General features: G+C 50.2%; 1 protein-coding gene across 1 annotated transcript in view; it reads right to left on the minus strand.

Moving 5' to 3' along the window:
• Positions 1-27,728, minus strand: part of PCNX2 (pecanex 2) — a 275,141-nt gene that overhangs the window by 9,381 nt on the left and 238,032 nt on the right. Inside the window, exons 26-32 of the mRNA XM_060125912.1 lie at positions 25,705-25,958; positions 17,823-18,056; positions 13,605-13,717; positions 3,591-3,735; positions 2,917-3,147; positions 1,664-1,938; positions 818-1,005 (exon numbers count right to left, since the gene is read on the minus strand). Coding sequence (XP_059981895.1) covers positions 818-1,005; positions 1,664-1,938; positions 2,917-3,147; positions 3,591-3,735; positions 13,605-13,717; positions 17,823-18,056; positions 25,705-25,958 — 1,440 coding nt within the window. The remainder of the gene's footprint in view (positions 1-817; positions 1,006-1,663; positions 1,939-2,916; positions 3,148-3,590; positions 3,736-13,604; positions 13,718-17,822; positions 18,057-25,704; positions 25,959-27,728) is intronic.

The following is a 27,728-nucleotide window of genomic DNA, read 5'->3' on the forward strand; positions in this document are numbered from 1 at the left end:
ATCTGGTTGAGCCTAACTGCTTTTAAACTTTAAACTCAGCCCAAACTTGAACACAGCCACCCCCGCCATCCGCACCTACTGCCACCCTTCTTCCCTCTTTTTTTTTTTTTTTTTGCGGTACGCGGGCCTCCCACCACTGCGGCCTCTCCCGCCGCGGAGCACAGGGTCCAGACGCGCAGGCTCAGCGGCCACGGCTCACGGGCCCAGCCGCTCCGCGGCACGTGGGATCTTCCCGGACCGGGGCACGAGCCCGCGTCCCCTGCATCGGCAGGCGGACTCTCAACCACTGCGCCACCAGGGAAGCCCCCTTCCCTCTTTTCTTATGCTCTGAAATGTCAGGTGTAAGTGCAGGAAGGGGAGAGCTGTAGACAGTGGGCAACGGAGAGCAGGAGCCTGGCTCCCTTGCCACAGACTTGGAGACGGCGGCTCAACTCACAGAAAGACGGAGGCACCATCATAGATCAAGAGCTACAACACAGTCCGACGCAAAGGCACGTGAGCCAATAGGCACTGAATGAGTGAGACGGGGGTGGAAGGGAGTGACCGCTGGGCCAGCGGACAGACACGTGGCTGGCTGGCTGGCTGAGGTGATGGATAGACAGATGGATAAAGGTTAAATGCTGAATCTAACACATGGAGAGTTGTTTTCTGAGTAGAACCTATAAGAGTCCTGGATATTTGGGGCATCTTTTGTCCCAACACTGATTTTTCCTGCAAAAAGGGGCTCTCAGAGGTTAGAACGACAACACAACCCACAGTGTTGGCCAGTGGGACGACAGGAGCCTTATCAGTAACACGAAGCCCCCGCTGCACCCACCTGTCGTCCTTGTCCCTTCAGGGGGTGACCGGTGGCGGCTTCCATCCTTTCTGGGCTGTTCCGAGCTGCTCTCCCGACTCTCACCACTGGGGGCGCTGCTGCCGCCTACGGGCGGGGCGCCCCCGCCGTCGGCATCCTGGCTGTTGCCAGCGCCGGGCTGGCCGGCGGCATCGCAGTCCTTCCGCACCCTGTGAGAGGGAGAAACGCTTCAAGGGTCTCACCAAAACATTTGATTGTCCCAAACGCCCCATCACATTCGTGTCCAAATCAGGGTGGCAGACCGGACTCTACAGGTGAGCAGCACACCTGGGACGCCGGTGGAGAGAGGGGCTTCCGTTCCCCAAACCTCAGAGTCTGATAAATGAATACACCACGCCCGGATGAAGAAGCCGCAGGTCCCACCAGCCACAGGGACCCTCAGCTCTGGGGCCTGACATGGAGCTCTGCCAGATTCAGACAGAACATCTTAGAATTCGTTCCAACTCACCAGGGACACCGTTACAACGGGGTGAGAAGACTTAACGGGATGAGAGATGAGTGCCGGGTGGGAGGAGGGATTTCAAGCCCCGTTCTTTGAGACAGATGTGTAACAGCCACTCCCAAAGACCCATAACCTCGGCAGTACCGCCAGGACTCAAGCCCAAGTCTCAGCCCGTGGATGCAAGGGGGAGGGAGACAGACTCATCCGATGAAACAAAGGATGCGCTGCGGCGCACTTGGGCACGGCAGTTTTCATCTCAGGAGGAAAGAGCCATGGACAGTGACATTCCAACCAGAAGCCCTGGAGTCGCAGCCCCGCCCCATCCAGCATCCGGGTAAATAATGGCCTTTGTTGTCAAGACCCACCTTAACCACTTGGCTCGGAACCAAGCCCTGACGCTGTCCAAGGTGACGGGTCCGCTCCAGACGTTCTTCAGCTGCCTGTGGGTCCCTAGGTAGGAGGTGGTGAGCGGGGAGACATACATGGGGTAGCCCAGGGGCTGGTCGCAGGAGGAACTGATCAGGTTCCGGAGGACCTGCTTGTGGTTCTGAATGCTGCCGCGCTCGGGATTGCAGTTGCGGAGGAAGATGAGCTCTTGCTGCTGCCCCGCCCAAAGGCCACGGACACACTCTCTGTTCACCTGCAGGGCGGGGAAGATGCGGAGAGAAAAGCAGATGGCGGGGGCCGCCGGCATGTTGGTTCTGGGTCTGAGTACCTGGGACCGCAGTACTTTGGCCTGAAGCTTTCATAGTCAAGCCCTACTTTTGTTCAAGCCCGTAAGGTGGATGTGATGCCACTTTCACGGGGCCACAGAGATCAAATTAAAAGGAAGGAAGGCTTTGTTTCAGCGCGGTGGTTTGAAGCTACAGGAAGAAGAGAATCTCTGGGAAGGGAGTTCTCGGGTTCAGGAACAGGTTATGAGAGGAAGGTCTGGAATTTTAGAGAATTGTAAAGTCTTTAAGAATAAGCTAGGGGCTTCCCTGGCGGCGCAGTGGTTAAGAATCTGCCTGCCAGTGCAGGGGACGCAGGTTCGAGCCCTGGTCCGGGAAGATCCCACATGCCGTGGAGCAACTAAGCCCGTGCGCCACAACTACTGAGCCTGCGCTCTAGAGCCCGCGAGCCACAACTACTGAGCCCACGTGCCACAACTACTGAAGTCCACGTGCCTAGAGCCCGTGCTCCGCAACAAGAGAGGCCACCGCAATGAGAAGCCCGCGCACCTCAACCAAGAGTAGCCCCTGCTCGCCGCAGCTAGAGAAAGCCCGCGTGCAACAAAGACCCAACATGGCCAAAAATAAATTAATTAATTAATTAAAAAAAAAGAATAAGCTAGATCCTGACCCTCAGCGACATGTGTGTCTAGCCTACCAGGACTTCTTGCCAAAGCTGTCACCTGGGCACCGGCTCTCTGGGTGGGAAAGGGCCCTGGAGAAGATGCACCGCCTGCCCCGGGGGTGCCCTGCATGCTGGGCAATGCTGCCCCCCCAACCCTGGGACCGTGGGTCTAGACAGAGGACGCTGGCCCAGGGCGAGGGCATCGGTGCCAAGCCATCCTATTTCTTCTCACATTCGCCCCAGCTGGGAGGCTCGGGCCAGCTGGGAAGGATGGGCCCCGTACCTTGATCACCTTGAAGCTCAGGAAGCTCCTGTGCAGCATGATGACCTTGTACTCGTCCGTGCCCTCGTCTACCACGTGCCGCAGGGTCAGCAGCTCCTCCTTGTTGGCCAGCACGGCGCCCCTCCAGGCCGGGTCGCCCTCATGGCAGATGACCACTTTCTTCTCAAAGGACTGTATGGCCTCGTAGAGGACCACGGGGTCCTCGTACTCGTCGGGGCAAGTGAACTGGTCCTGGGGAAGGAAGTCCATCTTTGGGTCAGGAGGACCAGAGAGCTGGCCTCGGGTGGGTGCAAGGCCAAGCCCACCTGCACGTCTCACAGTGGCCCTGAGTGGATGGAGGACACCTTGCCAACCCAGCACCCTTGGCCTCGGGGCCGTGCTAGGCAAGGAGCTTGTGGCTTAGGTGCCTATGACTTTTTGAGACAGCGTGGGCACTTCTGATGTCATTTTCTCTGGCCAAGTCCCCTCTTCCATCCTAGTGGGAGATCGCCACCTCCTAGGGGTCTTGAGGACACACGGACACCGTCAAGAATATGCGATGCCTCAACGCTCAGTTACTAAATCAGAAGCCCACTCATCAATGTCATGCCGAGGAAGGGGACTGCGTTTTTGAAAGGTCATTTTTTCCCCTGATGTTTCAGGCTTACACTTTTTTTAAAGAAAGGAATGTTTACCTGGTGCAGCTTCAGGGACATCCTGAGAGCCGGGGCAACAACTTTGTGCAGCAGGTCGATGTCTGCAAACACCCACTCATCCTGGGCTGTTATTCTGAAGTCACCTTTGAAGAGGGTGTGGAGGCCGTACAGGAAAGAATCCAGGCTGCGAAACAAAGTCGAGTTTGTTCGTTCATACGGAGCAAAGGTGTTCAGGCTCCTGTCACCCTGAGCTGGCCTGAGTCTCCCTTGTGTCACCTCAGGAAGGACTTTACTGTCTTTAGGCCGATCCAGCAGAGGTCCCACCGAACACCTGACACTGCAGGCCGTATTCGGACCCTCGTGACAACTGCTGCAATGGTCACCTTCAGGGATAGCCACTGATGCTCTGGACCCCTGAGTGTGATGGTGGAGGTCCTGGTCAGAGCTGGCCTGCTATGTCCACAGGCAGAGCGAGTGCTGAGACACGGGGCCATCTGGTCCAGGAGCCCTGGGGCCTCCACTTCTCGGGAGGGAGGCAGGGAGGCCAGGGCAAGAACCCAGGCCCTTCCATTGGTCGTCTCTGTGTTTCTGGATAGCGCTTTCGGACTAGGTCACTCATAATAAAAATTGGATTCTCCCACCATATGGAGAGAAAATGACACCAAATCCAATCTCAAATTGGCCATTTAGACTCTCAGAGAACCTCCAGCTCCCAATCCCACCTTTTTTTTAAGGACTAGAGGATGAGGCACGATAGAGGGGATTAAAATGAATGACGGAAGGATTTCTCAGGCTGTCCAGGTTTTTATGTTTCTAGGCTTTTTGGCTTTGTTTCCATTTCCTGCATGTAATTAAGCATCGCCTGGGTGGAGAGCAGAGAGGTGCCCGAGGGACATCGTTCACGGTCTGGGGCCTTTACCTTTTGGATCAACGCAGGGAGTGGGTCTGGGAAAGCGACTCACCCTGTATTATGAGGAGGGAAAGAATGGTGCTTCCCTCATTCGTCGCCTCGAGTTCCAGTGATACACTCAGTCCCAGCGTCCTCTAAACACCCTGGCCTCTGACATCCCTGAGCGGGAGTGTGGGCAGCTGTACGAGGAACAGCATCCCCGACGGGGTTGAACTGGGACAGAACGAGCAGGGAAGTGTGTGCGGAAGACACGCTCCAAGGATGGAACTGAGAAGGATCTAATGAGCTGGCTCGCCCAGCAAGACTTTGGATCCCATGCAGCACGCCAGACCCACACGTCAGGGAAATAGCTCCACTGCTGGCTGCTGGAGCATGTCGTTGCGAAACACCCCAGCATCATCAACCTCCTTCCAGAACTCCCTTGAGAGGGATGCCGGGGCTTGGAGTCAGAGCAGGCCGTGGGAAACGGGAGCAGCCAGGGTCTAGGCAGGTGGGGCAGATGCTGTGGCCTCGAGGAGCCCAGAACCTTCCAGAAAGAGTCCAGGAGGCAGCCCTCCTGAACAGGCACAGAACAGAGACTTCCTGGAGCTGCCTGCGGTCCTGGGAGGGGAGGGGTGGACCGCAGAGCCAGGCTGGAGCAGTGCAGATGCAGGGAGGGAAGCTTTGAAACGGTGCTAACTGCTGTCACTGAAAATAGTCCCAAATGCCCCTGTCATCAGATAGGGGTGAAGTCCTGAAAAGAGGGGGTTAAACGTGGGTGGTTTTTTTTCTGGAAAGGATTAGAAGCATGCCTCGCTGCTTGCACACAGGCGCAGAGAAATCACTCCTCTTGATGTGGGGCTGGGGACGGTGGCAGAGGGAGATAGAGGGACCTGCGCAGATGCCCAGAGCGACATGGGCAGATGGAAGAGGAGACCCGGAGAGTCAGCCCATCCTTTGCCGGCGCCGTGTGAAAGCAGCCATAGGCCCGACTGCCCGGTCGGGAAAAGGCCCTTCCACGGGACCTCCCTGAGTGAGTGTGAGCCCACCCCAGGGCCCCAACGGTAGATGCTTTACCGGCCCTTTCTATTTTCAGAGGAAAATGACACTTTGTGACGCTTACTGCTCTTCCATTAAAATGAGCCTCAGTGCACAAATGAACGTATCTATGACACAGAAACAGAATCACGGGCACAGAGAACAGACCGCTGGTGGCCAAGGGGGAGGGGGAGGGACGGACTGGGAGTTTGGGATTAGCAGATACAAACTATTATTTATAGGATGGATAAACAACAAGGTCCTACTGTAGAGCACAGGGAACTATATTCAATATCCTGTGATAAACCATCATGGAAAAGAATATGAAAAAGGATGTATATGTGTGCATAACTGAATCACTTTGCTGTACAGCAGAAAGTAACACAACATTGGAAATCAACTACATTTCAATTTAAAAAAAAGGTTTTTTTAAATGAGTCTCCATGTAGAAAACAAAGCCTCGGGTAGAATTCCACTAGATGGACGGCATTACCCCTAGCACCTTAAAGGTACAGGCATCCTAAAAGTGAGGGTGTCTCATTACCTGCCTTTTAATCTCAGGAGGAGGAGGAGGAGGAAAGCAGAGGTGTGACGAGCTGGGAGGCTTTGGCGGGGAGAGCACAGGTCTCCAGGTCGCCTGCAGCACACTGCTGACTTGGAGCACCATCGGGCTTGGTCTTGTTAAGACTCTACTGAGAGATGACAGGCGCCCACCCCCAGGCCAACAGCTGGAGTGGGGAAACAGGGTTACATCTGAGTCGATCAAGGTTGGCCTTCGTGGGGACTAGAACAGCCACCGCCCGGCCCCCTAGCGCTGCCTTTATTTACTAAGTTTCTAGCACGTGTGCAGTGCCATGTAAGACCGGGCTTATCTCGGTGCTGCGGTCTGGCTCTCTACCTGTGGATGTAGAGATTGTCCCTGCGCTGAGGACTGCTTGGCGACAAACTCTATAAAGGGCCTTCTGTACCTCTTCTGCTGCACTCAACCCATGTTCCACGGAGTCAGGACTTGAATCATACGTCGCCTTCATAACTGTGTGTGCATGTGTCTATGTGTGTGTGTATGTGTGTACACGAGCATAGGTGCACATCTGTGTGTGCGTATGTGTGTGCATGCATGTATATTGTGCGTGTACATAGGTGCACATTTGTGTGTGTGCGTGAGCATGGGTGCACGTTTGTGTGTGCATGTGTGTACATGTGTGCATTTACATGGGTGCACGCGTGTGTGCTCACGCGTGTGTTGGAAAGGATGATCCAGCCTCCACCTCAGAGTGACTCCGCACCTCCAGCAGACACCAACGACCACCAAGCCGGGTCTTCGCGACACTCTGCTTGTACCGCCTCCTATTCTTTCTGGTTCTGACCGCGCTTCCTGTTCTACGATGACACAACCCCTGGTGCTGCACAGATGGGAGGCTGGGGCCACCAGTACTGGAGCACAGTCACTCACAGCCTTCGTGGAAATGGCCACGTTCCAGCTGGAGGCTCCGGCTGTTGCCTGCAATGCCAGCGGAAACGCCAGCCCCAGGTTAGCCTAAGGCTTATGCTTTAACGGGTCCCGCCCAGTTCAGCGTCCTCACCCATCACCTTTCACGGCAATGACAGCTTGAGGACGGCCAGTTGAAGCAAAGGTTGTTTTCACTCCTTGTATCGCATCTTTCTTTATGCACAGAGGAGTCCTCAGAGCTCTGTGCAGGCCAGATGCTCCTTAAGCCCCTCGAAGCCCTACTTTTGTTCAAAATCACTGACCAACTCAGCCCAGTTTTCACCTGCACCCTCTCACTGGTTCTTGGCCCAAGGGCATTTTGGCCCCCGGGGGACATCTGACAATATCTGGAGACATATTTTGGACGTCACAGCTGAAGGGGTGACGCTCCTGGCACCCAGTGGGTAGAGGCCAGGCAGCAACGTCCAGGACAGTCCCCCCCCAACAAAGAACCACACAGCCTAAAATGTGAATAGTGCCACTGCTGAGAAACCCTGCTCTCTCAGGAAAAAAGAAGTAGCCTTCAAGATAGAGATTTTAAGTTTTGGACAATGCGTCATTATCTTGGGTGCAGCGTCAGTGAACCTGAGGATTCAGGTGGAAACAAGTCTAATGCTGGGGCCTGGGGCCTATATTCTGACTCAGCTGCTCGGGCGATCCTGAGGCGCCAGGGGTGATTCTGGGGACCAGAACACCCAGACATTTCAGGGAGCCTGGGCAGGTTGGGCAAGGCTGGTCCAGGGCAGGGTGCACGGTGTTAGCTGGGTGATGGAGAGGGACAGAAATGATGCCCACCAGCACCTGGCCAGCGACGTGGAAAGAGAGGGGAAAAAAGGCACCTGGGGACTTCCCCGGTGGTCCAGTGGGTAAGACTCCGTGCTCCCAGTGCCAGTGGCCCGGGTTCGATCCCTGGCTGGGGACTAAGATCCCGCGCGCCGCGACTGAGACCTGGTGCAGCCATAACAAATAAGTAAATATTTTTAAAAGAAAAAGAAAAAAAGGCGCCTGCCAGCGCTTCTGTCCCTTGAGAAAGTCCCGCCAGATCCCTGCCCCTCCGGCAAGTGCCTTAAGATTAATCAATGTACAATCCAGGTGCTTTTCAATCCAGCATGCTGGTGCTCGGAACAGGTGAGCTTGGGCACAAGCTCTTCAGAGCTGAGTCTTGGTTTCCCACAGCCCGCGGGCTCTCCTGGACGTGAGCCCCACTGGTTTCAAAGCCAGATTTTATGGGGCTTGTTTTTCTGGTTCAGGTCCCCCAGCTGGGGAGCCCAATGTGGGCCTCAGACCCCTCGCTCCTCAGGGGGGACCCTCTCGGTGGTGACTTCCCTCCCACTTGTGGGTCGTCCTACTGGAGGTGCAGGTTCTGACTGGACCGTGTCTCCGCCCCTCCTACACTTCTCGATGTGGCCTTTTCTGATATCCTTAGTTGCAGAAAATCTGTCCTGCTAGTCTTCTCAGGGATCGTTGTTTTATGTGACGTGGTAGGTTTGGTGTGATCGTGAGAACAGGTGACCTCAGGATCTTCCTACACCACCATCTTGACCTGAGCTGGACGACTTGATTTTAATCTCTGGTTCAGGACCGCGCGTCATGTTTACTTTATTTCTCTTCTAGATCCTGATTTCTGAGTTTCCTACCCCAGTCTGTCAGGCAGACCTCAGTCTTGTCTGCAAGAGGATTCACTATGACGTCTGGCCCTAGTCTGGGGTCTCGTCTCCAGTAGAAGGTCGGCAGGGAAACTGAGATTACGTCCGGGATTCCTGAAGAACGCGATTTTCCTCAGTCCGCTGTGGGTGAGAGCAGTGTGGACGTGGTAGATGTGACCCCAGACTAGGACAGTGACCCCCTGCCACAAGGTCATCTGTAAGGGCTCTCAGCCTCCAGCACAGGACATCTAGGGCTGGACTGTTTGTCATTTTTCAAGCTTACATTTATCTTGACATGTTCTATTCTCTTAGAAGCCTCGTTACTCCAAGAGTCAGTAAAATTTCTTCTTCGAGCAAACATGTTGCTGCTGTGGATACAGCCACCTTCTCACCTTTTATCTCTATAAATGGACCATCAGCTAGGATCTACTCATCACCTCTCATGTACCTGAAGACAGTCACTAAGCCATCTTTTAGCCCCTGTGGTCAGTGAAACTATCTTGATTTCCTCCTAAACATGCCTTTATATTTGTGTGCTCTTGTTCAGTAGGAGACACAGTTCTACGAAGGGGATAGGCCCCAAACTCCAAATTAAAACCATTATCGGGGTTTGCTTGTCACAACCCTATGAACTCATCCTATCTCCGTAACATATGGATGTCTCATTTGAAGACATTGTACATACCTGTACTCCTTTGCTCCCTTGCATTCAGCTTATCATGTAAGCTGATTCTCAGTTTGCTCATCCTCTCTAACTTTTCATGCGTGTATTTTTCTTCCTTGAGGATAGCCTATCAAAGCTATGTCACTGCTGTGAATACAAAATATTTCCCCAAGAAACCCATCAAATGAAGCAGAGCTTGTGACTTACGCTAGGCTGCTATATAAAACTTATCTGTGGAGTAAGTGTTCAAAAATCATCTGTTAGTCTTTAATACTAAATATGTGAGAATGACTTGTTAGGTCTCAGAAAGTACACTTAAGGGCATACTCCTGAGTTAAAATTATATGAGGATAAAGCGCATGTGCGCACGTGCGCGCGCACACACACACACACACACACACACACACACATAGATCATAAGCCACTCCTACTTTGAACATGAATAAAATATTAGCAAAGTGAATCCATCATTGCATAGATAGAATGTATCGTGACCAAGAAGAGCTTATCTCAGAATTGTAAGGATGTTTTAATGAAGAAATCTATTAATATAACCTAGTACGTTAATAGATTTAAGAAGAATTTCATCTGAATGTGAGCCCTCAAACTTTGAAAGAATTCAACATCGTTTCCTGATGAAAGCTTTAGCAATCTAGGAAGAGGAGGACACTCCTAACGATGAAAATGGTCTAATAGAATCCTAAAACAAACCTTATTTTTTAACGCTGAAATATGACACTTGTTCCCCACTAATGTCTGGATTAACGTAAGGATGCTGTGTTAGACCGAACAATGGCCCCCAACATGTCCATGTCCTAATCTCTGGAACCCGTGGTTATGTTACCTTACAGGGCACAAGGAATTTTGCAGATGTGATTAAATTGAGCATTTTGAGATGCGGAGATTTTCCCGGATTATCTGGGAGGGCCCAATGTAAGCAAAAGGATCCTCATAAGTAAAAGAAGGAAGTGGGTGAGGTAGAGTTTGTCAGAGAGAGATTGGAAAAGGCTACACGTTTGGCTGGGAAGATGGAGGAAGGGGTCACTGCGATGCAGGCGGCCTCTAGGACAGGGGATGGATTCTCCCCTCAGAGCCTCCAGAAGGAATGCAGACACCTTGATTTTAGCCTAGTGAAACCCGTTTTCTACTTTTGATCTCCAGAGCTGTAAGACGACTAATGTATGCTGCTGTCAGCCACCGACTTTGTGGTAAGTTGTTATAGCAGCAATTGGAAACTAACACAGACGCCCACCTCCAACTGGAGGTCAGAGCCAACGGAACAGGAAAAAGAACTGAGGTATAAATACAGGAAAGAAAAAGGCAAAATTGTCATTATTTGCAGATATGTCTTTTCAGCAGAAAATCAAATAGAACTAATTGAAATAATGTTTATAACAGAGTTCAGTAGAGGTGCCCAGGATGAAATCGGTATAAAAAACTAAATACAGTAAGTCCCCTACATACAAACGAGTTCCATTCCAAGAGCACATTCGTTAAGTCCAATTGGTTCGTAAGCCCAACAAATTAGCCTAGGTACCCAACTAACACAATCAGCTATATGGTACCGTATTGTAATCGGTTTATAATACTTTCCACATAAATAATACCTAAAAAACAAACACAGTACAGTAAAGTACACAAAAGCACAACCACTTGTAGAGGATGCACGCGTGTAACAATGTATGCCAGACACGTGAACTAACTCACATGACTGGGCATGCAAACGCACGTTCGCATCTTTGAAAGTTTGAAACTTGAAGGTTCGTATGTAGGGGACTTACTGCAACCTTCCTGTATACCAGCAGTAGCCAATTAGAAAAGGTGACAGGAAAAAAAGGATTTTATTCATGATCACAATAAAGCTATAAAATACCTAGAGACAAGCCCATTAGGGATTACAAATCTCCAAAAAAATGATAAACTATTATGGAAAGACATTTAAAAAACGGAATGATTACGAAGATACACCATATTATTGACTGATGTCCGTTCTTTCCCCAAATTAATCTATGAATTTAATATATTCTAAATCAAAATTCCAAATGAGGTTTTTTATAAGATATGAGTCTAAATTTCACCTGAGGAGAAAATGAGGAGTAGCAGGCCCACCATAAAAACAAGTGCACCTTGAAATACGGTACAGAACTGCTCAGTGAAGTGACTCAGTCCCAGATAATCAAATCTTTCCCTAGACTAGCAAGAGTATCATTCCCAGATTTATCTCATCACTATGTTGGCAACAAGCAGAGCCGACTTGCAGTATGAGAAGCTGTTTGAAACAAAAAAAAAATCCCATCAAAACAAGGCTGACCAAAGCAGCTGCTAGGCACGGTGCTTATTCAAGGAAAAAATAAATAAAACAGACCAAGTTAGATACAGCTGGATCAGGAATATTGGAACAAGTAACACAAAGAACAAGACTGAAGAAATCTGAAAATATGTTGTACGGGAATGGAAAGAGTGAAATCGTTGAAGCATTTTTTTGCAGTTTGTAAAGAAAATTAGAAATTTATTAAAAGAAAAACCTTCCCATTGATCCAACAAAAGATCATGTGCTTGGATGCTGTGAATATCTGAAGACTCATTTTGTGATGTGGAGTCCAGGATCTTCTGAGGCCCTTCTCAAAGAGTATTCCCTATGTACAGAATTATAGGGGACTGTTTTACAAAGCCCATGAAGGAGGCTTCTGCTAGACTTTCAATCATCAGATTCAGTCCCAGATGACCAGAGGGAACTGCCTGGGTCTAGTAAGAGGCTGAGTCAGGTAGGAGGGAAGAGAGGGGCTAGAAGCAGGTCAGCTCCTCCCCAGAGTATTTCCTAGAACACAGGTCAACACAATAATTGGTGAGCATTTCTCATCTATGAAGAAAATCATAAAGTTCTGGGATGTGGGTGTTGAAAGACTAGCTGTCACGAATTCTAACCACCTTGGTTCTCACCTTTTCCTCTTAATGACTCAAGGCTATAGCCTCCAGAGAGGGATGGAGGGACTGCCAACCACACCACGTCACCCCTTACCAACGCACACACGTCACGGAGGACGCCTGTCCAGGGCTCGCCAACAGGAATGACTCAGAGCCGTCCCCTGCAGGAAGGGCATTCGGAAACACCTTCGACAAGTCTCCCTGGACCTGTTCACCCAAAGGCCAGGCACTGTGACGGCTGTTAAACAAGCACACATGTGGCTTTTGCCCTTAAGCAGCCTGTCATCCCACCTAATAACCCCCACACACACTCAAGTAGGGTATCAGAAGGACCGCTTTGCAGAGCACCGGATCAACAATACAACACAGACATCTTGAAGAAAGTCCAAGTGAAGGAGAAACCACTACACAGAAGCTCTTTCTTTTTCAGCTCCCTGGGTCTGTGTGATTCTCAGCCTCGGCTGCACGTTGACGCACCTGGGGAGCCATAAAAAAGTCCCGACGCGTGGTCCACCCGCAGGGGCCGGGATGTGATGGCTCTGTCCTGGGCTAAGGCCTGGGCATCGGGATAGGTATAAGCCCCTCGGGAGATTTTCATGTGCACCAATGAAGAGGCCTCTGACGGACAGGCAGAATCTAGAACATCTGGTCCACAGCGCTAACTACCAAAGGGGCAGCGTGTGACACGGCCACCAGCCGGGGCTATGAGCAGGTGACTGTGAAATTCACAAGGGCGGTTCCCTGGAGAAGGAGGAGGTCGGGGCAAAGAGCACGGCTCCATCTGCGATGCCAGTTCAGGGGCTTGTGTGTGAAGGCAAGACCTCAGGGACCGAGGGTGAAGGAGGGTGAAAGGGGCCAGGAGAGAGTTTAAGGCTAAACACAAAATTGTTTTGTTCTTTAAGAAGAGAAACTTGCAGAAAGAGAGTTTGAAAAAAAACAGGAGAAGCAGTATCCAGTCATCAAAGCCCCACAGAGTCAGTGCGGGGCAGGGGCTGGCGTTAAAGCACAGAAGTGACAATTTTCTTTTGTGAAGAAAAACGGGGGAAGGGAACTAACGTTCTTTTGAGCATTAATTCCGCTAAATACCAGGCTAGGCGCTTTGCATGCATGATTTCATTTAATCTTCCCAGAAAATTTGCAAGGAACCTTGTAACATAGAACAACGCCCTAGACCCAGAATTCTGGGGTTTTGACTGTTCTGTGTTACGGCTGTTTCCACATCTAATTCTCCAGATCACCGTGGTTAAAAAGTCTTCTCAGAGGCCCAACGTGATTTATTAGGGAGAAAACACTCCGGAAGAAGTAGGAGCAGTCTACTTTAAAATAAAGAAAACGATGGACAAAAATCTGCCCAGCATATAAAATGCCAACTGGTATCTGTGACAACTGTTTCCCCAGGTACCTGAGGGCCATGTTGTGAGCCGCAGTCCCCAGAGCTCTCCTGCCCAGGATGCAGAGTGCGAACGACAAAGTCACCAGAGGAGAGTCCTCGTCACTGTCCAGGTGCTTCGAGGGCTGGAAGAACAAGGATGTTAATTCAGCTTTCACGTGGGTTCTGGACCAACAGACAACTATAAATGCAGAGGCTTTCCCTGTGTCACCCACGGTGGTCACCCGGGCCCCATTAAAGTGACCTGACAGATGGGAAACTCTGCTTCCTGAGTTTCTCTTGAGGTTGGACGTGGAAAAAAAATTTAAATGGGGGGCTTCCCTGGTGGCGCAGTGGTTGAGAGTCCGCCTGCCGATGCGGGGGACGCGGGTTCGTGCCCCGGTCCAGGAAGATCCCACATGCCGCGGAGCGGCTGGGCCCGTGAGCCATGGCCGCTGAGCCTGCGCGTCCGGAGCCTGTGCTCCGCAGCGGGAGAGGCCACAACAGTGAGAGGCCCGCGTACCGCAAAAAAAAAAAAAAAAAAAGAAAAAGAAAAAGAAAAATTTAAATGGGGAAACTACCTTAGGAAAGTAAAGGGACTAACATGAGGCTGGCTGGACTGCTTCCCTGGAATTGTGGATATGGTACCTCGAGGTCAGGAAGATGGTGAGAGCTTGCAGTCAAATGAACCGCCACCTGACCCTGTGCAACGCCCACCTTAACCCTGTGCAAGCCCACCTTAACCCTGTGCAACGCCCACCTTAACCCTGTCCAAGCCCACCTTAATCCTGTCCAAGCCCACCTTAACGCTGTGCAACGCCCACCTTAACCCTGTGCAAGCCCACCTTAACCCTGTCCAAGCCCACCTTAACCCTGTGCAACGCCCACCTTAACCCTGTCCAAGCCCATCTTAACCCTATTCAATGCCCACCTTAACCCTGTCCAATGCCCACCTTAACCCTGTCCAAGCCCATCTTAACCCTATTCAACGCCCACCTTAACCCTGTCCAAGCCCATCTTAACCCTATTCAATGCCCACCTTAACCCTGTCCAATGCCCACCTTAACCCTGTCCAAGCCCATCTTAACCCTATTCAACGTCCACCTTAACCCAGTCCAAGCCCACCTTAACCCTGTGCAAGGCCCACCTTAACCCTGTGCAACGCCCACCTTAACCCTGTGCAATGCCCACCTTAACCCTGTCCAAGCCCATCTTAATCCTATTCAATGCCCACCTTAACCCTGTCCAAGCCCATCTTAACCCTATTCAATGCCCACCTTAACCCTGTGCAACGCCCACCTTAACCCTGTCCAAGCCCACCTTAACCCTGTCCAAGCCCACCTTAACCCTGTGCAACGCCCACCTTAACCCTGTGCAAGCCCACCTTAACCCTGTCCAAGCCCACCTTAACCCTGTGCAACGCCCACCTTAACCCTGTCCAAGCCCATCTTAACCCTATTCAATGCCCACCTTAACCCTGTCCAATGCCCACCTTAACCCTGTCCAAGCCCATCTTAACCCTATTCAACGTCCACCTTAACCCTGTCCAAGCCCACCTTAACCCTGTGCAAGGCCCACCTTAACCCTGTGCAACGCCCACCTTAACCCTGTGCAACGCTCACCTTAACCCTGTCCAAGCCCATCTTAACCCTATTCAATGCCCACCTTAACCCTGTGCAATGCCCACCTTAACCCTGTCCAAGCCCATCTTAACCCTATTCAATGCCCACCTTAACCCTGTCCAAGCCCATCTTAACCCTATTCAATGCCCACCTTAACCCTGTGCAACGCCCACTTTAACCCTGTGCAACGCCCATCTTAACCCTATTCAATGCCCACCTTAACCCTATTCAACGCCCATCTTAACCCTGTCCAATGCCCACCTTAACCCTATTCAATGCCCACCTTAACCCTATTCAACGCCCGTCTTAACCCTGTCCAATGCCCACCTTAACCGTGTCCAATGCAGGGCACAGGCACACCAGCAGGGAGAGAAGTATGGGAATCAAGTGCAAATGAGGGTTTTCTGTTGCCTCCACAACAAGAAGCCCACGGAGCTGACCATAACTCCAACAATTAAATGAAGGGCGTCATCCATAGCTTAAAAAGAGGGGCATGGGGAGATGCAGAAGGAATTTAAACTTAAAGTCTCTTTTGCAAGAAAAGAGAAATAATTTCATTTTTATGAGCCAGCTGAGCAAAGAGGAGTGCCGCCATTGTGGGGATAGCCAGGAAAATCAGTAGATTCTTTGACCATTTCAGCCACCAGGAGAGGCTCAGCGTGGGTTAGGATCTCAGCACACATTCTTCTGGCTGCATCTGGAGGAAGGAGACTCTGCCACCTACTCTTTCTCCCACCTGTTTTCCATCACTCATGCAAAGGTCAAGGACCTGGGCTAGTGTCATAATTTGGTTTACCCTCTACAGGTCACACGACACACCTCATCAGCTGCTGAGAAGGCCATTTCAACTGGATCTACCATTTCCTTCAAAAAAAGCTTGCGAGAAGCTTTCCAAATCCAGAGAAGCAGAGATGACCGACCCCCTCCACTTGCCTACCTCCCCTTTCTCCTCCTTGTCTGCTTCCTTGTCTTCCTTTTCTAAGATGTCATTGTCCTTGGTTTCATCCCTAAGAGGCTGCTTTCATCCCCAGAAGTGTCCTCAGCACGTGAGCAACGATGCGCACGCGCACACACACACACACAAACCTACGGGAGTAGCTTGGACTGTCTGATTGCTAAACAGAGTGTGCTGGTCCACGATTCAACACATTCAGCAAATCCTCTGCATTTCAGCACCGATATACTCTGTACGGAAATCTCAAAAAGTAACTCTAAACAAAGAATTGTCCAGAGTTTTAAAACCATGAAGGAGGCTTAACACTGCACTGACGCTGAACACAGTAAAGAGGAAAACGTACCTTCAAGGCCCCTTCACTGGAGACGTGGTATATGAATTCTTCCATTTCATTTTGCTTAATTGTTAAACAAACACTTATCCAAATACTAGTGTCCTGGGACTTCCCTGGTGGCGCAGTGGTTAAGAATCCACCTGCCAATGCAGGCGACACGGGTTCAAGCCCTGGTCCAGGAAGATCCCACATGTCGTGGAACAACTAAGCCCGTGCACCACAACTACTGAGTCTGCGCTCTAGAGCCCGTGTGCCACAACTAGTGAGCCTGCGTGCCACAACTACTGAAGCCTGCGCACCTAGAGCCCATGCTCCACAAGAGAGGCCACCGCAATGAGAAGTCTGCGCACTGCAACAAAGAGTAGCCCCCGCTCGCCAAAACTAGAGAAAGCCCACACGCAGCAACGAAGACCCAATGCAGCCAAAAATAAATAAAATAAATAAATGTATATATATTAAAAAAGCGAATACTAGTATCCTTCCTTGCCTCTATTTCATTATAGTCTATAGTATAAGAAAGAGATTATTAGAGAAATGCAAATTTAAACTACAGTGAGGTATCACCTCACACCAGTTAGAATGGGCATCATCAGAAAATCTACAAACAACAAATGCTGGAGAGGGTGTGGAGAAAAGGGAACCTTCTTGCACTGTTGGTGGGAATGTAAATTGATACAGCCACTATGGAAAAGAGTATGGAGGTTCCTTAAAGAACTAAAAATAGAACTACCATATGACCCAGCAATCCCACTACTGGGCATATACCCAGAGAAAACCATAATTCAAAAAGACACATGCACCCCAATGTTCATTGCAGCACTACCTACAATAGCCAGGACATGGAAGCAACCTAAGTGCCTATCGACAGACGAATGGATAAAGAAGATGTGGCACATATATACAATGGAATATTACTCAGCCATAAAAAGGAACGAAATTGGGTCATTTGCAGAGACGTGGATGAATCTAGAGACTGTCATACACAGTGAAGTAAGTCAGAAAGAGAAAAACAAATATCGTATATTAACGCATATATGTGGAATCTAGAAAAATGGTACAGATGAACCCGTTCGCATGGCAGAAATTGAGACACAGATGTAGAGAACAAACGTATGGACACCAAGGGGGGAAAGCGGCACGGGGAGGTGGTGGGATGAACTGGGAGACTGGGATTAACATGTATGCACTAATATGTATACAATGGATAACTAATAAGAACCTGCTGTGTAAAAAATAAATTAAATTAAATTTTAAAAAAAGAAAAGAAAGAGATGGCCTTTACATGGCTCCTTCCTTTTTAAACTCACACTCAACTCCTCAGCCCCACCTCCCCTGCCTACCTCTTGCCTCTTCCGTGCACAGTACTGAATCCACTCCAGATACACGTTGCAGTAGCTGGCTCGAGTGATCCCCTGGAGACACGGGACATAGTCGTCATCGATGTTCATGTTGAACATTGCAAGGTCACGCTCAATGTAATGCCACTTGGCAAAGGGCTGCAGGGACTTGAGAAGGGATTCGTTTTTGATCCAGGAAAACAGTTTGGGGGACGTCACCATATAGTATATTATACTCTGCCAAGAGAAAGCAAAATTTTGAGCCCTTATAGCCATCCCAAAGCCAGAAAGACTTTTCCAACGATATTTCATAGAGTAAATCAACATCAGGGAGGTATGAGACATGAGATCCCCACAGGCGGTATCATTTGTTTTTCCTGCTAGACTTTTTTTTTTTTTTTTTTTTTGCGGTACGCGGGCCTCTCACTGTTGTGGCCTCTCCCGTTGCGGAGCACGGGCTCCGGACGCGAAGGCTCAGCGGCCACGGCTCACGGGCCCAGCCGCTCCGCGGCACGTGGGATCCTCCCGGACCAGGGCACGAACCCGTGTCCCCTGCATCGGCAGGCGGACTCTCAACCACTGCGCCACCAGGGAAGCCCCCTGCTAGATTTAATGCACAGAACCCACTGGAGATGTTTTAAAATGTTCTCTCTTGAGAGTCAGTGGAGGGAAGAGGGACGTGAGAAGAGGAGAATGCTAGCAGAATGTACTAGAACAGAATCTCCTTGGTGTGAAAGAATGACAGCCAGCGCCATCCCTTCTGAGAGACGCACACAAAAGCATCGTGGTTTCTTTAGGCTTCCTGGAGGCCAGGCTGGGCTGATGCTGCTTGGAGAGATCAGGGCACGTCCTCCTCCAGGGCCTCAGACAGAGTGTGTCATGAGCTAAGGCAACAAGGTACTTATGGAAAGTACTTATGACGTAAAATTGTTCACACACACACACACACATGTATACATAATCCTGGGTACCCAGACAGTGGACATCTGTGATGTCTTCAAAAATAACCCATGTGTCCTCCTTCATCAGACATTCCACTTATGAATCCAACTGGGGAAAACGCCACCCTCGGGCTCTGTGATTCTGAGCTACAGATTTATTGAAAGCCATCTTACAGTTTTTGAATGAGTTCATCCTTCAAGAAGGCTAGCATCCAGCCTGGAGAAGTAAACATGTGACAGAGAAAAAGAAAAATCCAAGTGGACACATCAGGAACAGACGGTAGCACCTACGGACAAGTCCCTTGCAACCCCACTCCACTTCTGTTATCACAGGAAAAGGGAAGTGGCTGGTGCCGCCGGGGCTGAGATGGGTCTGGGAACACAGCTTGCATCCTGTATGCAAACGGAGAGTGACGGGAGGGGCAGGGGCGGCGTTTGATGCAAAGAAGGCAGTGGCTCGTGCTCCCAGAGAATCCAACCCTTCCCTGATGCCTTCTCCGATTATAAAAGGCATTCTGGCCAGGCGAGAAGACAGAAAGTAATGCACACGGGATGAACGTGAGCAGGGCTTAGGCGACGGAGGTGAGTGGGCAGAGGGGCCCTTTGCTAGGCAGCACCCCCCAGCTCCCCTTCTCTTCCTCCCTTTAGCTGGGACGGGAAATCCAGAGCACCAAGGTCAGAGGTTGCCGAGGTGCCTGATTTCAGGTTACTGCAGGAGTCTGAATGCTGACCGGACAGACACAAGCGGTCTCTGGATTTGGGCAAAACCACGGCAAATGCCTGACTCAGCCTCTCTCTGCTGTTAGGACCGAGCGCAGCCTGCATGTTGGAGAAGGCTCATCTGTGGCTCGTGGTGTGTGGTCTTCCTTCTTTGGGGCATAATCTCTGCTAGGCTCCATCATCCACCTGACCCCCAAGCGGGGGAGCGGAAGCATGAAGTCCGCAGACGGCAAAATTCAGTAGCTCATATGTTTCCCCAACCTCTGCAGCTTTGCGGCCAAGCAGCACTGCTGGCCTTAGGAAACCCCTTCAGGGGAGGGAGGGAGGGAGAGAAGGAGGGAAGGAAAGAGGAAAGGAGGAAGAGGCCAGGGGAAGCTGAAAGCAGAGGGGCAAAAGACAGAGGCACTAATCACGGCCACTCTTCATCACTGTTTTGAGGTTTAAAATGAGATCATGCATATGAAGCAGGTAGCCCCTGGCCTGGCACATGGGACGTGTGCAAAAATCATAACCATCTTCCTATCTCTGGCATCTATGACTTACCTACCCCGCAAGCTTGAGGCCCAGGGCGGGCAGCAGTAGCAGAGCTCAGGAGAGGTTTCGAGCAGGGGATTCGGAAAAGAGGAGACAGCTGAATCTCCCATGGTCACCAGAGTGCACATCTAATATTCAAATACGTAAATCAAGACTCTGGAGGGTGTTCTATTTTCTACCAGCTGGCGGGGTAACTTAAAGCTTCTATGAGGTAGACGGTCTAAGTGCTCGGTCCAAAGTCACGAGCCAAAGAGGAAACGTGACCGTGATCAAAGGCACGGCTTCTCAGCTGACAATTACAAAAGCAAGGCAGAAATCTGGTCTGTCTAAACACCTGGCTCGAGCAAACATCTGGTGGAGTTTTTCCTCGATATGTCCTAATCACGTGTACCAGACAGAAATAACAAACAAAAATGGAAAGCTGAGCGCTAACCTTTTCACTCGTTTCTAGGGAGGAATGAAAATCACCCCTCCGCCGATGAAATCAGAATAGTTAACAAGGACTTTGAATCCCAGAGGCTCAAACTCCCTCCTCTAGTTCTGGCAAACTCTTGCAGCACTGGCTTCTGAGTGGAACGCTTGGCTCTCCCTCGGAGTCAGTACCAACTCCTCTCACTGGGAGGAAACAGAACCACTCCAACTGGCTGCGAACCGTACCCCATTTCCCCTTTATTTAGGCAGAAATTCTGTCAATGAACGGTGTGAAATCCTTCAGAATCTGTCAGGATGAAACGGATCTCACACTAAGTCAAACTGCTAAGTCAGGATGGTGACACGAATTGACTGCATGGAACCTGATCCGTGTTGAAAGCAGGGCCTCTTCTGAATTAATTCACCATATCTGGCTCCTCTAGCAGGGATCCTCCTGGCCTCTCATTTTCATCGTAGATCAGCATATTCTCCCAGACAGCGCATTCTAAGAGGGGGACCTGGCAGGCAGGCCCACATCCCTGGGTACTTTCCACCGTATCCTGCAGGGCAGGTGATAAGCGTATCTCCTTTCTAAGAGCTGTGCAGAAACAATGGTGGCTGGGAAAGCAGGCCCTCACAGAAAGCTGATTTCTTGACGGCTAGAGGGTTTTAATCACTAATGAATGGAGGAGAGATGGACGAGGCACCAGGGAAAACCTCCAGTCGTCAGAAAGGAAATGATTTCAAATATATTCATAGAGGGTGGTGAGAACTGACCCAGTTTATTACAGGATAAAAAAAAAAAATCCTTTTGTGCAAAGGAATTATTCCAAGCTTTTCCTTCTGTCCAATAAAAATAATAAAAAGAATGAAACCAAACCCCTGAAACTTGAAGCAGTTCAGGGCTACAAAGGCAATTTCGTTCACTGAGTAGCCTAGGCCAAAGAAGAAAAAAAATTTTTTTTATTGGAGTATAATTGCTTTACAATGTTGCATTAGTTTCTGCTGTACAACGAAGTGAATCAGCTGTATGTACACATATATCCCTTCCCTCCCACCACCCCGATCCCACCTATCTAGGTCTTCACAGAGCACCGAGATATAGCTCCCTGCGCTATACAGTGGACTGACATATATTCATTTGGTTTTACCTTAAAGTGCTGTTTTTTCAGTCGTCATAGGCACTCAGCACTCCTGAAATTTCCTTGAACTAACTGTACCAGGGAGAGAGCAGACTTTCTGAGCTGCCGGTCCCCGAAGGGTAGGAAGGCACTGAGCGTGGTGTTTACAGAAAGTCTCGTGTGAACAGGCCTTACTGGTGCTGATGTGAATTACCAGGAGGTACCATGAGATCTATCTGCCCCCAAATCTCAGCCTCTCCTGAGCACTGATTCTGTTTCCATTGAGCACAAATGTCTATAGTGGTCCCCAAGCCTAGTTGCATATCAAATCACCTAGGGAACTTAGTTCAAACTATAGGTGTTCGGGGCACTCCCCAGGTGCAGAGAATGGGAATTTCTGGGTAGGACGTGGCAATCTGTAATGATCTGGCTGGCTGGGGGATCCTGATGCCGCAGGTCTGTCCCCTGGCTCCTGGGAATCACCGGATGGATCACAAACCATCGTCCTGTGCGCCTCTCCTGCCCGCCCGCCCCCACCGCCAAGCTCTCACGTCGGCACCACTGCCCGCTCGTAGAAAACAAGGTCAATGGACAGTCTTCCCACAAGCCCACTGTCTCCCGGCGGATTCTGGGGGCCTCCCTCAGCCCTCCACCACTCACACATTATCCTGGGTTTGTTTATCAGATTGCAAACTGTCATTTTAGAAAACGTATAGGGAATCAGGAGGCATGTTGCCAGGAGTTAGCATTACCGAGTCCAAGCTCACTCTGCCCGCCGCACGACAGGCCAATAAATCGGGAGACGAGGTGCTGAGGCAGGGAAGACGACTTCATTCGGAAAGCTGACAGACTGAGAAGACGGCAGACTAAAGTCTCGAAAGAACCATCTTATCGGGGTCTGGATGCCAGTTTCTTTTATAGCACAGGGAGGGGGGGTGAGGAAGTAAAGCAAAAAGGCCGTAAGTTTTGCTAATATCCCCTGGAATGGCCAGCCTCGGGCAGGGGGTGTGTTAACTTCTTCTTTCTTGCAGCCACGCACAGGTGGACAGGGGCCGGAGGTTGCCCTGAACAAAGGCACTTTGGTTTAACCTTCAGGCAGAGGGGCAGGGTTCCCTGAGGCGGGCCATTATGTATAGACAGGATCCTTTTACTGAACCAAAGCAGCGGAAAGCAAAGGTTAAAGTAACAGAAACAGATCCAACATGGAGTCCGATTTAGCTCTTCCCTGTAACATTAGGAGAGGAGGACTGTGAAGAGAGGGTGAGAGACATCAAAAGGCAGGTCCTGGCATGGAGCACCCCCAGGCTTCCGGAAAAGCCAAGCAGGTGGCCCCAGAGGGGGCACCTCAGCTCTTCGTTCTCCCCTCTCACCCACTCGGCGACCTGCTGGCCCCATCGTGTGAGGCCTGTCTGTCCACACGTCTGGCCCATGGAAAAGCCGTCTACGGGGAGCTCCAGCTTCACAGGGACGTGGCTCAGTCTTGAACTCCATCCTCACCACTAACGCCTGGAGCAGATCCTGCAGACTCTTGCCTACACCGGGATCTCGTCCGTCCAGACTGGATGGCTCAGATTCTGCGTTACCTGGAACCTTCGTTCATCTAAAAACTACGGGCACCTCCACAGGTAAGTCATCACACTCAGGTCTGGGGACCCACAGAGGGAGCAGCGAGTTGCCAGAAGGGAAAGAGAAAAGGTTTCAGAGGACGGGGAGGCACAAGGCAGCCCGGACCCCAGGGAGAATGTGAGGGGGAGCTGCCCTGGGAGCTCAGGTTGAAAGAGCAGCGCAGGAAGAGGGGGCTGGGATGCAGCCATGCGTGCGCAGGAAAGCCCAACAGAGGTAGCAGCAGAGGGCTCTGGCGGCACGCACAGCCTTGTCCTGTTCTTCAGTCGTTTTTATCGATAGCTGTTCAGCACTTGCTTGTGTTTTCGGTGTTTTCACGAGAGGAGCTGAGCTCAAGGTCCTTCTCCTCCGCCATCTTGAATTGCCCCTTCTGTTCTGCCCTGTTCGTGGGGCACCAAGGAGACACGTGGCCCATCTAGACTGCTGTCCCCAGCTGCCACCTCGGAGTAAGCCCCCAGCCCTGGCACGGCTGCTGTCGGCCCCTGGATCTAGCCCCCCTGCAATGACCCCATCCTGTCGCCCCCTAGAACTAAAGCGGGTCCTCAAGGGACCCTCTCCTTTGGGCGGGAGGCACCAGAGAGAGCTGGTTGCCATTTAACATCTGTTTTCCCCTTTTTCCATGACACACAGTTTCTGTCTGGGTTCATGGCTGCCCAGAATACCCTTTCTAGATCCCCCTCGAAGCTGGCATATGACAATCTCTTCTGGCCAATGGGACACAGCTACAGTGTACTGTGGTACCTTTCAGGAACCTCCTTTTCTTTAAGAAAAAAGAAAAAATCTATTATTTATTTAGGCCGCACCGGGTCTTAGTTGCGGCATGCAGGATTTTCATTGCTGCGTGCGGGCTCTTAGTTGCGGCACGCATGCGGGATCTAGTTCCCTGACCAGGGATCGAACCGGGGCCCCCTGCATTGGGAGTGCGGACTCTTAACCACTGGACCACCAGGGAAGTCCCTCAGGAAACTTCTTAAGGAATAGCTTGTGCATGCCCTTGGCCTTCACTTTCTGTGTCCCTCTCTACATCCATTTAAGCCTTAAGATGGGGGAGACACTAAAAATGGTGGAGCTGGGAGCTGGAAGGGACCTTGATCCCTGAGGACTTGGAGAAGAGTTTCTTTTACGTGTGAGAGGAACACACTTCCTGCGTGCGTGTGCCACTGGCATTTCACGGCCCACTGCCAAGTCAATACCAGCTGATAGACCCAACTTCCCAAGAGTTGACTCTATGAAAAACTTCTTGGGTCTCAGATATAACGGCCAAGGGAACAAACATGGAGTCGCGCAGCAAAAGATCACAACTTCCTGATTCACTTCCCAAATCTTCCCCAATTTGTGTGAAGCTGGGCAAACATTTATCATTTTGGGTGAGGTCTGGATGTAAAGTTTTGCATCCCTCTAGCACACACGAAGGTGGTGAGCACGAACTGCTCGAGCTGTTTTAAATATTCTGCCACAGAACATCTCTGCCGCACCAACATCTCTTGTTGCAATGACCTTGGGGTGTAGTCATTAGGAGTTCTTTAACCTTCTGATTTTCATCGTCTGAATGCTACTTCCTGAACAATTTCGCAGCTATTGCTGCAGGCGCTGGGGCTCCCCCCGGGAGTTATTTCCAATTTCTAAACGTCCTCCTTTTTAGTTGATGGAAATTCCTGAAACTTCAGGCGCCCGTGTTACCTTTCCATTTTGTTCTTTCCTTGTTTCTGCTGGACCACCTGTCTCCGCCTCAGCTGGCAGAGAGTTTGGGGTCTCAGGTGGATAAGCTTCTTCCTTGGGAACTGCATTAAAATGTGGACCCCTCTGAGGACCACCCAGGGCTTTCACCATGCAAAGTGGTCGCTCAGAATAGGAACCATCACAGACACCCTCAGCCACAGACACCCTCGCCCGTCCCGTCCCCCTCAGAAAACACTTTCGCCCCTATTATCATGCTGCATCCTTGGTCAAGTCTCACGTAAGTCTCCTCTAGGAGACTTATTCAAAACCAGCACATGTTCTCAGGCTGAATACAGGTTGAGCAGATGTAGGTACCGAGCAACTGAAAAATGTACTAGTCCCTGTACGAGTAAGTAAGAAAAGGCTGTCATAGCTAATCCTGATTGGATCATTTAACTCTATTTTTGCATTTTTATCATGAGCTTAAAAAATTAACTCTGGTTCTAAAAGGTAAAAATTTGCAGAGCCTCTAAACTGATCCTTATAACTCGTAAAAATTGAGGTCTGGTCATATTTCCAGGATGTTTCCATTTGTCAAGCAACTCATGGGATGTTAAAAGTGGAGAAGAAGGTCCAGGCAAGAAAACAGACTACCTCTTCGTGCCCAGGCTTAGGACAGGACTTGGGGCATGCACATCAGGCCAACCCAAAGCCCTCGAGGCTTTTTCACAAAACCGGTGGCCCCGAAACCTAGCTAAGCCTCTGATGCACAAGCTGTGGAGAAGCTTCCTAAGCTCTTTCCAAAGCTTTCCAGGAGCCTCTGGAGCCAGCCCAGCATCATTAACTCAGACAAGGGTCTGGGACCCGGAGCAATACCTTGATGTAGTATCGGATGAGGATCCTTCGGAGGTCAAAAACCTGCAGCATGGTGGCCGCGTTGTTGTCCATGATGCTGTAGCCCTCCAGGATGTACTGTGCTCGCGTGATCTCCCAGGTGAGCCAGCGGAGGTTAAAGGCGGCGTTGCAGGACAACAGGTGGAGCAGGTGACCTGGTTTGCAGCAGCAGCAACCTCTGTCATCCTCGTCGCCCTCTGTGATGGCTTCCACCTCCCTCTGCTGGCAGTAGGTTCCTGGCAGAGTGACAAACACGATGGCAGTTGTAAAGAGGTCGTAGGATAATCTTCGTTTCGAATGGCTTTTCCCCTTGCCCTTATTGAGGGAAAGGTGCTGAAGAGAGTTTAGAAATCAGGAGATTTGTGTAGTTCGTAGTTCAAACAAGTATCCCCAAATAAGTCACCCATCTTACAATCATTAATGCTTTTTTCTTTTGCTTTTTTTTGTTTTGGCCACGCGGCATGTGGGATCTTAGTTCCTGGACCAGGGCTCCAACCCACACCCCCCTGCACTGGAAGCACAGAGTCTTAACCACTGGACCGCCAGGGAAGTCCCATAATCATTAATTCTTTTATTCATCCATATCCCTTCTGATTCTCATCTCCTTAGAAGAGACACATTCTCATGGTGGTTGTGGACGAGAATGGCCAAAATGCAGGATGGTTATATCCTTGAGTTCCCCTTTCCAGAAACCTGCAGGTCATGGCTAAGCAGATAGGAGGCTAACGGAAGTGGCAGGTGGAAAGATCTGAGAGCAGCTAGGTGCATGTTGAAGTGTTACCAGGAGGGGTGTCCTGGAAGAGCTTCACAGCCAAAGTGCACCACCTCATCTCCCATGTCTGTGAGCACTGGGTGAGCCGAACACATTTCCAAAGGAGCTAGTTCTAAAAACAGGATAACGGGTGTCAATGATCTTTGCTGAATGAGACACCATATCTTTTTTAATATTTTTGTTAATGATTTGAGGGGAAACATATACAGTATGCTAATGACGTGAGATTACTGGTACCTCCTGGAATGCAGAGTTACAATCTAAGGACGTCTCGCCAAACGGCTTTGGCAGACTGAAACTAATACATCGAAAATTAGTAGAGGGCTTCCCTGGTGGCGCAGTGGTTGAGAGTCCGCCTGCCGATGCAGGGGACACGGGTTCGTGCCCTGGTCCGGGAAGATCCCACATGCCGCGGAGCGGCTGGGCCCGTGAGCCATGGCCGCTGAGCCTGCGTGTCCGGAGCCTGTGCTCCGCAACGGGAGAGGCCACAGCAGTGAGAGGCCCACGTACCGCAAAAAAAAAAAAAAAAAAAAAAAAAGAAAGAAAATTAGTAGAAATAAACGGAATGTCCTCCATCTTGGTTCAAAAAACCAGGCACACAGTTCATTAATATATAGTAGCATACTTAACAAATACTTTGGTAATTTCTTTGAACATATGAACCCGAACTAGGATAACACTTGAAAACTGAATGTGATCTTGATGCGACCAAAACAAAGGGATAGCAAGAGTCAGAACAGACCTCGTGTTATTCCTTAGGATGCTACACATAAAGCGTTACTGATAAAACGAAATAAAACTCGATGATTTGGGCAAGTTACACTTTCTCCATTAAAAAATAATAATAATACTGATTTGAACAAGATCATACAGATTGTTAGTTACATGTCAAGAAAGCTACAGGGTTGTAAAATAACTCCAATTATGTTACTGAAGAATGACTAGAAGATCCAGGGACTTTGACTTTGCATAAAAGAAGACTTCGGGGGAGACAATGGTCGTCTTCAACAACTATCTGAAGGGCTGTGGTGGAAATGTGAACTTGATCTTCTTTGTAGTCCCGGAGGGCATCATTATGACCAATGGGAAGAAGCTTCAGGGTATAGCGTTTACTATAACAAAGGTCATTTTAACAGCTATGAGTTCAACAGTGAGACGGGCTGCCCTAGGAGGATAAGAGGATAAGGAACGAATTAGTGATGACAGGACAGTGGTAACAGGTGCTAATAACCAA

Source organism: Lagenorhynchus albirostris, chromosome 16 (genome assembly GCF_949774975.1).
Source record: "Lagenorhynchus albirostris chromosome 16, mLagAlb1.1, whole genome shotgun sequence".
NCBI classification, from domain to species: domain Eukaryota; kingdom Metazoa; phylum Chordata; class Mammalia; order Artiodactyla; family Delphinidae; genus Lagenorhynchus; species Lagenorhynchus albirostris.